The sequence below is a fragment of the Gekko japonicus genome, unplaced genomic scaffold (assembly GCF_001447785.1).
Source record: "Gekko japonicus isolate JY-2015 unplaced genomic scaffold, Gekko_japonicus_V1.1 scaffold822, whole genome shotgun sequence".
Classification (NCBI taxonomy): Eukaryota; Metazoa; Chordata; class Lepidosauria; order Squamata; family Gekkonidae; genus Gekko; species Gekko japonicus.
In genome coordinates this window covers 446,909-460,161 of record NW_015159737.1, presented here as the reverse complement: position 1 = coordinate 460,161, position 13,253 = coordinate 446,909, and the positions used below count along the sequence as shown (strand labels likewise).

Here is a 13,253-nt window from a genome sequence, read left to right as displayed (position 1 = left end):
AACAGAATGAGGCATTTTTGTTCCTTTGACATGATAATAGCATTCAAAGCAGCCCTTATTCTTTGTGTGAAAATCCTTGTTTTGTGCTTTTGTATAAAATACCGCTTATACAGTTATCATCATTCATTTATTATGAACAAAGATCAGCTAATGTTGTCATAATTGAGATTATTTATTTTTTCAGAACGTTTTTATTACATAAAGTAATTGAGGATGTCTTCTTTCCAACAAATCATGTAAAGCTTTTCGGGGGGGGGGGACCAGTTTGAACAATGTAGCCTTTTTTCCTATGGGAGAGAACTATGTTTTGTTTTATTTCCTTCAGTGTTCCTGCAAAAAAAGAGAAATTCACCGATCAGTGAAGTGTGTGAATCAAAATGGGATCCAAGTGAGTGAAAGTTTCTGCAATACAGACATGAAACCTTTGTCCACCAAGAAGTGCAAAAATATTCCCTGTGAATACATTGTGATTACAGTGCACACATCACAGGTAATTTATCCATTTATAATCAAGCCTTTATATTGATGCTTATAAATTAATGATCTCCAGTGTGGTGCTTAGGGTTGCCACAGTGAAAGATTATGTTTCCTTGTTTCCACTTCCCTCTGGAGCCTTTAAGGTAAAATCAAAAGGGCTTTGAATGAAACAGAAAAAAGGAGTTTTGAGTTCCCATCATATTGTGTTTGGTCCTACCTCATGGCAGCCATTTGGTATTGTAGCCACTTTGCAATGGCACCCACTACCCTTTTTCAAAATTCAAAAAGTTGCACAAGCATTTAGGACTCTTCTTATATGAAGTAGAATCAGAAAATCTTTTCCCACTGCAGATATCTATGTCATGCCCATGTTGTTCCTTGACATCCCCTGAACCCTGGGAGCAGCATTTCAGCCAGTAAGGGAGGTATGAGAGTTGTGTCTTATGAATGGAGCTCACAGACCCAAACCTCCATCTGCACAGAATGGTAGCCCCATTAATTTCAAATTCAGTTTCACAGAACATGGTGGTGGTGGTTTGGCTTGTCAGAAGCCACCCCAAATCTGGGGGTATCAATAATCCTTTTATATCCACAATTGAATGGCATCTGTTTTCTGAAAAATGCATAGACTTTGATGGCATAATTTCTGGCACTTTGTCCTCAAGGTACACCATTCAATTACTCCACCCTTCAGATCCCTAACAATATTTTGAAGCCACACAGATTTTGATTGCAAGCCTACCGTTACTTCCTAAAGAACAAGTAGTGGGAATTACTTATGAGTCAGGATGCATATCATAAAAAGTAATCTTTATGTGCCTTTTGTGACAACAGTTTATTATTTTAGTGTCCAACTGGATGTTATCGTGACCATGCGCAAAAGATGACATTCTGTGTTGAAGCCAGTGATGCCTGGAATAATCATGGCTACAGCCTGCAACCTGTAGCTTACCGAGACTGCCCACTCTTGCCATCCCCATTGCTGAAGGAATGCAATGTTAGGGCTTGCCTGGATGCCTCAACATGGAAGGTTGGAAAATGGAATAAGGTGAGTTTTCTGCAAAATAAAAAATTTATAGCACAATCCTAAACAGAGTTACCCTCTTCTAAGTCCACTGAAGTCAATTGGCTTAGAAGGGTGTATTTTGCTTAGGATGGCACTGGAAAGCACCTCTGCTCCAAAATAAATACTGGCATTAATTTTAAGAAAATATTGTTTTACTTGTGGTCTTTGTTCAGTGCTCAGCGCTTTGTGGGCTGGGAACACAAGAAAGAAGAATAGAATGCATGATGGAAAATGATTCACCCAGTGACTTATGTATACCACATTTAAAACCACCAGCCAGAAGGATTTGCCATGCAAAAGACTGTAAGTAATCTACCACTGTTATTCTGTATTGCCTTGAAATCCAGTGGAGTCCAGTGGAACATTTCAGTCATAACAACATCACCCTTTTATTTTATTTAGGTGAAACATTAACCAGCTGCAAAGAAATCCAGATTAATAAAAAGATTAGGAAGGATGGTGAATACCTACTTAACATTAAAGGAAGAATGATAAAGGTATTTTAATATAGATCAAGACGGATAGCCGTGTTAGTCTGTCTGTAGCAGTAAAAAAGAGCGAGAGTCCAGTAGCACCTTAAAGACTAACAAAATTGTGTGGCAGGGTATGAGCTTTTGTGAGTCACTGCTCACTTCTTTAGATACATTGAACTCTACTGGACTCTTGTATTTTAATGTGTTTGCCTGAAGAACTGCTATAGAACAATGCCTTGTTTTACTAAAAGTAATTCAGAGCTGTGACTGTTGAATTTGTTTCATAGATCTATTGTTCAGACATGCAGCTTCAGAATCCCAAAGAATATTTAACACTGGTGAAGGGGCAAGAGGACAACTTTTCAGAAGTATATGGATATCGGTACTCATGTTTGTTTTAAGAGATAAATCAATAAATTTGTTGATCTGATAAGCTAGTAACAAAATTGTACATGCCATTACAAAATACATATGTGTAGTTCTGAACTCCTCACCTCAGATTTACAAGCTGGCTCTGGGCAATTTTATAAGATCTGTATTACAGAGGAGTCACCACTTTTAATCTATTATAGCAAAATTGAACTACAATCTTACAGAGCTATCCTTCAAAGTTCCTATGAGATTGAGCTTTTAGTACTTCAGTAATTGAGACTGGTATAATAATTTATGTACTTATTGGGGAAATTAGTGCTTACTGACTTCTACAGCTTTTAATGGAAGCATCATTGGTGTGTATAAGAGCCTGGTGTTAACTCTCAGGACTGGTGCATGAATAATAAAACCAATGTTTAGCTATACTTGAGCATTTTCCTTATGGATATGTTTTCTCAACCTGCTGTTGACATCAGATGCCCCTGGGACATGCAAGTGGCCACCATAAGTGGTTGCATCTCATGTGCTTTAAACCAACCATGGTCTAAAATGCCAGCAATTTGCCTTGAGAAAATTGTGAAATCCTTCTGATTTCTGTACTCCATTCTGAAGATTTGATGGAGCTACTCTAGAACTCTGTGGAATGGAACCACTTGGTTCTGTTCATCCCTAACTCTCATGCCTGCAGGGGTTCTGTGTGCTAAACATTATTGAGACATAGCATTTATAAATTCCATGTATTTTTAATGAGAGCATTAACAATGTGCTTGCATACCTCTTTACTGAAATCAATAAGACTTAAAAGTGTTTAACTTGGCTGGATTTTGCCTTTTGTTTAGCTGTGTTGGTTGTACAATATAGTATGCTACCAAATGTACTGGGAAAAAATTAAACTAATGCATGTTTACTTGTAGACTTCAAAATCCATTTGAGTGTCCCTTTAATGGAAGTAGGCGGCAAGACTGTATATGCAGAAATGACTATCCTGCAGCTGGCTACACTGTTTTTAGAAAAATAGGACTTGATCTCAATTCTTTGGAAATTAAAAGTGAGTCCTTGATATAGTAGTTTGAGTCTTATGAAGAAAAACTATTTTGCCATGATTGAATTACTCTTACTAGTGGAATTTTAATCTCTAGTAGTGCCATTTTAAAATATTTTACCACCCAGTTTTCCACTGAAAAAGAAAGGTTGGATCCAAAAGTGCAATTCTGCCAGCACAGCAGATTTACGGTAGTGAAACTGCACTTCTGTCAGTGTGGGAGGGTGATTTTTGCCAGTTTCCTCCTCTCATTCCTCCCAGATGTAGATCCTATCTATGTTGCTGGGTGTTGCTGTTTCTGAGGAGGGTCCAAATATTTCTCAAATGTACATCAATATTCAATATGTGAAATACATGAGCTGCAATAAATAGGCTGGAGATTTAAAGCAATATCTAACATTTACTATTTGACTCTCCCAAAAGAAAGACTTCACAGATTCTCAGTTCACTGTTTCAATGGACTGCAAAATATAATCTTCAAATATCCATCAAGCAAGTACATCCACTTAAGACTTAAAAAAAAAAATTAAACAATATAAAGTATGTTGTAAACAGCATGTTGTAAACAGCAAGTAGATCCAGTCCTTAAGAAGAAGAAGAAGAGGAGAAGAGATTGGATTTATACCCATCCCTTCACTACCCAAAGGTGTCTCAGAGCGGCTTACAAACTCCTTTCCCTTCCCCTCCCCACAACAGACACCCTGTGAGGTAGATGCGGCTGAGAGAGCTCTTTCCACAGCTGTCCTTGAGAGAACAGCTCGTCAGAACTACGGCTTGCCCAAGGCCATCCAGCCAGGTGCAAGTAGAGGAGTGGGGAATCAAACCCGGTTCTCCCAGATTAGAGTCCATGCACTTAACCACTACACCAAACTGGCTCTCTTAAGTCTCTTACGACTTGAGACAAACAATAAGAAATAGGCTGCAGTCAACTCATCCTCCAGATTATTCAATGAGTTTTCGATGCCTTCATCAGGACTGCAAATGGGGACTCCCAGAGAGGCACAGCCACAGGAACTTCTCAACCAAAAATGCCTCCAAACTGTCTTATTGTACAGCAATGTCTCAAAACTGCCTTATTCTACAAAGAGCTGTCTTTACATTCATTTAGATGGAAGAATACCTATAGAATCAGGTTACACATCTCCATCATGAACAAAGGAAAATAAGGCAGTTCCTGGGGGCACCTTCTTTGGAGGGCTGTAACTCATACCCCCTAAATTCAGTACTCACCAAACTTTGCAGGAAGATATAGGAGAGTCAGCTGGAGATCCCCTGCAAATTTGGTATTTCTAGCACACCGGGGGCCATCCTATCACATCACAAGCCAAACCGATTTGTTTAGCCCCCAAAAGCTTGTGATGGTCCATGGTTTGTGAACGGGGCACGCCACAAACCACGTACCAAACTCTATTTCCCTTGTTCATGCCCATCCACAATTGTGTCAACCTAGACATTGTGATGAAAGCTGAAGAATGCAGAAATATTGAAGCTGACGGTCCATGTCTTGTAGTGTGTATATGCCCTCACCTTCTGTGGGTGCAAGGAATTCCCCATGTATGAAGGAAGGAATGACCTGCATACAGAATTGGAAACTGGTATGTGTATATGATGTGTTTCCCTTTTAGGGAACAACAAGGATCCATGCATATAGACCTCTACATCAATCCCATAGTGTTTATGTGTTATGCTCTATTGTATTCTAGGAGATCCAGTGTAGTGTAGTGTAGTGTAGTGTAGTGGTTAGATTTTCAGAGTAGGATCTAGGAGACCCAGGCCCAAATCCCTATTTTGCCAGGGATGCTCACTGGGTGGAGTGGGCTAGTCATACACTCTCAGCCTAACCTACCTCATAGGGTTGGTGTGAGGATAAAGCAGAGGAGAGTAGAACAATGTAAACCACTTTGGGTCCCCATTAGGGATAAAAGTGACATATAAATGAAGTAAATAAATACATGTATTAAGATTAATTTAACTTGTTTCTCTGGTAATAATGAAATTTTGCTCTTGCTTTCTAGCTACTGATTTCCGGTTTGCTCACACAATACTGGGGAAACCTGTTCCATTTGCCACAGCTGGAGACTGCTATAGTGCTGCAAAATGCCCACAGGTAAATGGCAGATATTGAAGTGGAGCTGGATTTTCTAAATTAAATGTACTTTCAAGAACTCAGTGCATTAAGTATCAATATATCTAATTCTCAGTATGGTCTTATCTGTGGATCCTTTAGTCTGGAGTTTGGATTTGTGAACACACAAGACAGATATTTTTACAAACTCAAGAAAAGCCCCAGGTTTGCAGAGAAATATGAAATCCCAAAAATAAATTAATTGGAGGGGGGTAGTTAACCCTCCAAATAACACAAGCAGCTTCTAGACCTATAGAAAACAAATTGCCTGTGCAGTGGCCATTGTGGCAGTTGCAGGGCAACCAAAACAATGGTGCCAGCTTTCAAGTCTTGGTTTCTGTCAGTAAAAGGCAAGGGCCTGTTGTGGCCTTTGAGGCCATGCTCAGCAGTAACCACTGGCAGGCCTGGGTGCTTGCTTCTATTCAACAGCAAGCACCCCACAAAAGTCAGTGTGGTGTAGTGGTTAGAGATTCACACTAGGATTTGGGAGACCAAAGTTCAAATCCCTACTCTGTCATAGAAGCTTGCTGAGTGACCCTGGGCTAGTCATTCTCTGTCGGCCTAATCTACTTTACAGGGTTGTTGTGAGGTTAAAATGGAGGAGAGGAGAATTGTGTAAGCTGCTTTGGAACCCCATTATGGAGAAAGGTGGGATATAAGTGAAGTAAATACATAGTAAATATAGTTGACGATGGGGGAGTTGATAAAGGGTCAGCTGGTCGGTGGGAAAGAGAAGGAAGTAGGGAAAAGGGGGGGGGGATTGCAGTTGCCCGGAAAAGGGGAAGAAGAAATAGCAAGGAAGAATATACTGGGGGCGGAAATGAAATTCCCTCCCACAAATCTTTCGGTGTTCTTCACTTGTTTTGTATAAACTGTGTAATAATTTTCTTAGTTCCTATTAGTTTTATTTCTGCTTCTTTTACAACTGATTTTGACATTTTTTTCAAGCACAATGACTCCTCAACATATCCATGACTTGCAGAATTTAGTGATTTGATTTCTTATTTACAAGTCTGTCAGGGAGCTAGTAATTTGCTGCAGATATTCACATTCCATTTGTCAACCTTCTCAAAGGCACTAGGAGAATTATGGGAGTCATCCTAGTGTCTGACAAAGATCAATACACAATTTCCTTGAGAATATGTTCCTGTTTGTTCCTGAAATTCCTAGTTTCAGTCTTCTTCCTGTTGGATCTTCTAAGCCACGTTACATCTCCAGTTTCATAGTGCAATACTGCCCTCTTCTGATCCCACAGTTTACCTTCAGCAATTACATTTTAGCCTGGAGTAAAGAGAATAGCTCCCCCACCCCAGCATTAAAGAAGGTACGACAGGTTTATCCCAGTAATACTCTCATCCCATGACTGTCTCTGGAAAACAGGGTTTGCAAAGTTTTGTACAAATCTACAAAACCTGTTTGACGAGGTATGACCATGAAACAAGACTGTGCCTGTGGGGCTAAGAGTGGAGCTAGAAATGTGTGAGTGCAAGCAGTAATGCCTCTTGTCATACTCTGAACAACTCCCCCTGCCTGTGATGCTACCTTTTATGTTGTGAAATATGTTTAGCTTGCATTTCTCCAAGAGCTCAATTCAATAACATTACCAAGGCTTGTTAGACATGTTCTGAAGTTGATGTATATTCTTTTGTTTCCCTCCACTTGAAAAGGGGCAGTTTGGCATTAATTTGGCAGGCACTGGACTGAGGCTATCTCCTACTGCGAAATGGATTGCTCAAGGAAATTACGCTACAGCTCAGATACATAAATCTCAGGTAAGTCATTCATTTCATCAACGATTTCAGTTACTCTTAGCATCCCACAATTAAAAAGGGTACAATCACATATTAGTCTCCAATTTTGACATATTTATTTGCTTCACTGTAACCCCCCCCCGAATCGAATCCAAACAAATGGCGACCATGTAAATTTAGCTTGTTATTCCTGTTTTGTGTAGTGTAGTGGTTAATTGCGCGGACTCTAATCTGGGAGAACCGGGTTTGATTCCCCACTCCTCCACTTGCACCTGGCTGGATTACCTTGGGCAAGTTGTAGTTCTGATAAGAGCTGTTCTTGAAAAAGAGCAGTTTCGGTCAAGAGCTCTCTCAGCCCCACCTATCTCACAGGATGTCTGTTGGGGGGAGGGGAAGGGAAAGGAGTTCGTAAGCCGCTCTGAGACACCTTTGGGTGGTGAAGGGCGGGGTATAAATCCAATCTCCTCCTCCTCCTCTCCTTCTTCTTCTTCTTCTTCTTTCTTCTGTTTGGTTTTCACATGTGTTAGAGTATCTTCACTATGTTGTATGCTAATTTGCTGTTCACCCTCTACCTCTATGTATGGACTGATAACTTCCATTTCAATGTGTCTGAGGAAGTGTGCTTGCACACGAAAGCGCACACCTTGAAGGTGCCACTGGACTCAAATTTTGTTCTGCTGCTTCAGACCAACATGGCTACCCACCTGAATTTGTCCCAGTAGAAGTTAGAATTTTTGCATGATCTCTTTTACTGTGCATTGTGCTCTTCTTTATATCAAGAAAAGTATCAGTGTATAAAGATTTTTCCCATTGTAAAGATTTCTTATGAATGACTCTTATGTGGTCATGTTTACATTGAACTATATTAAAAAAAAAAAAAACAGAACTGCTTTTTTCCCCTGATCATGGACAAACATAAGTTCATCCATTTTGTGGCAATACTTTTGTCGCCAGAAAAAATGATATGGAAAAGTCTCTATATGATGGTAGCTTTGTACAGTAAAAATTATTTTGTTACCATAAACATGCGAGGACTGTGGCATGTCCAGGAAGATTTTAAACTTTTTGTTCAAGTTAAGCAGGCAACTTCCATGACATATTTTGATAAACACAACCTCTGGGCATACTGAACTAATGAAAAGGAGCTTTTAATAACTGGTGTTGTGAGGATAAAATGGATAAAATGGAGAAAGGAGAATTTTGTAAGCCACTTTGGGTCCCCATTGGGGAGCATTGTGGAGTGTAAGTCATGTAAATATATAAATAAATAATCCTAACCTCCATTGTTATTGTTAATAATATAATCACATTTGAGTCCCTCTTTCTTTCCTAAGAGCTCTAAGCAGTGTACGTGGCTTATTCCCTTTGGACTGTTTTGCATGGCTTTAAATAACTGTGGTTTATCACTAAAGGAATTCCCATTGTTTTGTGTTTTCAAATTTGTAGGATGATACTAAAATATTTGGAAGATGTGGAGGATTCTGTGGAAAATGTGTTCCTAATACAGGCACTGGTCTCCCTCTTCAAATACAATAAGAATGAAGAAATCAGTGAAGACAAATCCTCAGAGATCACATTGTAGGTGTTGTGATTTTCTCAGTCCTTTCATATCTGTCATGTTTATTTATTCAGAATTCCTCATCCTTCAGTGGAGTAATTCAAAGGATTCAAACCATTTCATCCACATGTATTTGAAGCATGTGCATAAACCATAATAGTAAACCATCAGGTCTCTGAAGAGGGATTATCTCACTGTCATGCCTCTGGCCAGTTGCACCTTGCAGGCAGACCAGGTAGCCACCCACCCATCGTGGCACAAATCGAGAGCTGCTGGCTATGCACAACCCTGTGCTTTTGTGCTGCTTCTAGTATGACCAGCTCCCCATAAAACCTCTGTGAGAGTACAGGAGTTCACACTCCTAAGGTTTACTCTTTCCTTAAGATGTTAAGTGCACACCTATGTTTTTAATGTTTGTCTGCAACGGAAAAGTGTGACAAGAACAAACAGATGTTTCCAACACCTGTACTGCATAGGTATACTTTTCAGGGAGCCAGAACTGGTTGCAGTCCCCTGTCAAGCCCCCTGTCGTTTGGTTGCTGACTTTGGTTGCTACTGCACACAGTGATTAGACTTCATTTTTACAAGGACATCTATGTCTCACACAGGCATTACATTCTTGGTACTGTTACCTCATGTACTGGGAGATTATACTGTGCATGAGCCTCTTACTACATGTGGTATCCCTTTTCTGTGACTAGGTCAACACATATGTTTTCCAGCTTTGGTATGCACAATCAGAAACGAAGATTTTTTTTACTGGTGTTTGTAGGTAAGGATGCTTGAAAATACCTGTGTTGTCTTTTTCACACAAATCAATGATTATGAATAATGAGAGGAGTGCATGTAGCCTGCTGTTGTGGTATGTGAGGCAGCAGTGCCAAAAAGGTAATGCTAGAACAAGTCTATAGCTTAGGATGGCCAATAGTCTTGTATGGCTCTTTGTAGAATTGTTTATAATACTACTGAGTGAAATGGGGTTCAATCAGGGCTCTTTTTGTAGCAGGAACTCCTTTGCATATTAGGCAACACACCCCTAATGTAGCCAATCCTCCAAGAGCTTACAGTAGCCCTTGTAAGAAGAGCTCTGAAAGCTCTTGGAGAATTGGCTACATTAGGGGTGTGTCACTTAATATGCAAAGGAGTTCCTGCTACTGTAATGAATGATTTTTGGTTCCCAAATCTACATCAAACTTGTGCATAATGAATATACTTTCTGCTGATACAGTTCATGTAGCAGTTTAAAAAATACTATGGTCGTATGGTGATTTTTATCCTAATGGTGCTCAAATGGAAGCAGCTCACTTCAGCTTTAGTAACTTCCTTGGTACATGCTTAACATCAGTGTTGGCTTTTGTTGTGTGTACAGAAAGCATTGTTTTTGGCACCTAATGTTAGAAAATCCTACCTCTTACCCAAACATACACTATTAAAAAAAACATTGAATTGTGTATGCTATAATGTTTTTACTCCTTGTATGTATGTTAGATGTCTTGAAACATGGCCCAAATACCCAAAGCATAGATATTGATAACTGGATGTTAATGGAAACATGGTATGGCTCTGCTGCATCCATGAAGCCCCAATAAAGAGATCTGTAAGAAATGGAAATAAATCCACTGGCTTCAATGAGATCTACTTTGGCCCTCTAGTACTCAAGTGCAGGATACAGGAGGAGTAGTTTTTAAGAACACATTGGGAAATAGCACTGAGAGAAAGAGAGTAAAGCCAGCCCTGTGAGGGCAGCTGCTGCTGAAACATTATTTCAGACGCCATGAGCCTGCCTTGGCAGGGAGGGTGGGATACAAATTGAATCAAATAATTAAATAAATAACTAAATAAGTTATGACCCGCACAGCCAATCAGATCTCCTGTGGCCAATCAGAAAACCTGCCGGGCAGGAGCCCCACCCACTTCCTAACATATTGGTGGGTGAGGAAAGGTGTCATTGGGCACCATGTTGGGGACCTCGATCTAGGTGTCGCATTAATAATTTAAGATTACCCCAAACCCAGAAGACTGGAGATACACAATTTTTCAAAAAACTATTTCAGAGTAAGTTTCCAGGTATTCAGAATGTATGTTATATAGTAGTCACATGGACTTTCCCTTGGGATACCTACTGTTTAAGCCAATACCAGCTAAGGGTGCAATCTTAATTCCAATAAAGTCAAGGACAAAACGTCCACTCATCTGTATGGCTGAGCACTGTACCTTAAACGATTAACTGCCAGTAAAGTATTGGTAGATGAGATGGCAGCTATAGTATTACGCTACCCACAAAGATATTTGAATTATAGGTTAGTTCACACCGCTTGATTTTGAGCAAATGCCTTTTAGCTAACACAGATCAATAAGAGTTTTGAGACCTCTGTATCAGAAAAAGTATTTTTGCACTATGTGCCTTGTACTCGTTTAAACATGAGAACTTTATCACCCTTTCCTAGAAACGTTTACATTTGCGATCCAAATGTTATAAGTTATAAAATCTTTATGTATTAATAAATAAATATGCTATGTGATCATTGTCTAAATATCTTATTATACTCATTTCACCAGTAAATTCCTCTGAGGATAGGGTACATAACGGCACATGCCTAACATCATGTTTTGAATGTGCAAGCTATACTGTTCTATTCTATAAACAGTTATGGGTTACATTGCACAAATCTTTCAGAATTATTTCACATATGACATTTTCCCCTACACAGAGGTAATCTCTGTAAAACAAAACATGCGGTTTATTTTTTTCAAGGAGCACATAGGTCAGGAAGTCCCTACAGTTTCTAAATCAGTTGTGTGCAGGTGTTCTTTATTTTTGTTTCCAAATATTTGTATTCATTTGTTAGTGCATTAATTCCGTTTCATTTACAGGTGACTTCAGTGGGAAACATATATACTTCAATAGTAATGCCTTTGTTTTTCCATTACATGAACAGTAATCCTTTTCGTGGCAGAGAGATGGGAGAAGGTTCTGAGATTGTGACCATCCAGGGGATTATTATAGACAATATGCTTTTCAGACTAGGCAGGGGCAGATACTCAGTGCTTCCAGGCAGCTGGAAGGAAGGAGGCATTTGGCAGGAAGAGAGCAAGCAGGGAGGCATCTGGCACCACAAGAAGCCACACAGTGACCTGCATGGGACATCCCAAGGATGATAAGGTAAAGAACAGTACAGTGGGGTTGACAGGCAGAGGCTGGCATTTCAAATCCCCAGGAAGGCAAGGCAGAGTTAACAGAGTGGGTCCTGATGCTGTTTGACTGTTTTGATTGATCATTTCCTTACTTCCTGATCCCTCCAGATTTCTCCATTCCATCTCTGTATCTGAACTCCTAAAAATAAATCAAAATGAGACAGAATTAAAATACAAAAACTCCAGGAACACCTCCCAAAAAAACAACAAAAAAGAACAAACAAAACAAACACAGCATCAGTAAAAAGACGATGAATTTTAAAAAAGTTTTTCTCCCAGGGGGTCAGTAGGTACCAGCGGGGACCCAGCAGGGCCCTCAATTGCATCGAAGTGCCGGCCGAGAACCACCACCTCCTCCTCCTTCTTTTTGTAGGGCCAAACAAAAGGCGTATTCTCAGGCAGCTGCAATTTTATATAATTATTTTTGGGATTCATGTGCCACGTAGAAAGGTACTTGCATAAAGGAGGATAACAAAGCCCCCCCCCCCCGTGGCATCTGTTTTTCATGTATACCTCTTGTGTTGCATTGAAAATACCCACACTGCATGCATGAAGCTTCCCTTATTGTAAGAAGGGGTGAAAAAGCAGCTACTACAAAGTGGAGGCACAGAAATTCGCGGTGCAGCCTTGGACATGTTTACATCGAAATAAGTCCCATTGCATAATGAGGCTTGATCTCAGGTAAGTGTGCATAGGATTGCAACCGTTGACAAATAATGGTCAGTGCTGCGTTGCAAAGATAACGTTTTCATTTTTAAAAGGGGGTGGAGTAGAAAGGGGGGAAGTTTAATTAACTCATCTAAAACCCAAATGACTTTTATTCCTGGAAGCCCTCTCTCTTGCTCTCTTTTTGCCATCAAGTCACAGCTGATTTATGGCAACACTGTGGGGTTTTCAGGGCAAGAGACATTCAGAGATGGTTTGCCATTGCCTGCTTCCATGTCATGATCCTGGTATTCTGTGGAAGTCTCCCATCCAAATACTGGCCAGGGCTGACCCTGCTTAACTTCCAAGATATGATGAGACTGAGGTAGCCTGGGCTGTACAGGTCAGGGTCTTTCTCCCTTAGTGGGTGCTTTATCATGCTATGTGCTGGGGGGGGGAGTGATTAACAACAACAATAAACTTTGCAAAGGAATTATTTTGCTAGATTGTCTGAGATAATCTTCAGAAATGTTGCTATACAAGTGCATC

The 13,253-nt window shown here is 40.0% G+C and overlaps 1 protein-coding gene across 1 annotated transcript in view; it reads left to right on the top strand.

Moving 5' to 3' along the window:
- ADAMTS20 (ADAM metallopeptidase with thrombospondin type 1 motif 20) overlaps positions 1-8,842 on the top strand; it is a 152,250-nt gene extending 143,408 nt beyond the window's left edge. The window contains exons 32-40 of the mRNA XM_015429359.1: positions 326-490; positions 1,325-1,525; positions 1,717-1,846; positions 1,946-2,040; positions 2,304-2,398; positions 3,303-3,436; positions 5,446-5,537; positions 7,223-7,327; positions 8,753-8,842. Coding sequence (XP_015284845.1) covers positions 326-490; positions 1,325-1,525; positions 1,717-1,846; positions 1,946-2,040; positions 2,304-2,398; positions 3,303-3,436; positions 5,446-5,537; positions 7,223-7,327; positions 8,753-8,842 — 1,107 coding nt within the window. The remainder of the gene's footprint in view (positions 1-325; positions 491-1,324; positions 1,526-1,716; positions 1,847-1,945; positions 2,041-2,303; positions 2,399-3,302; positions 3,437-5,445; positions 5,538-7,222; positions 7,328-8,752) is intronic.
- Positions 8,843-13,253: the final 4,411 nt, after the last annotated feature.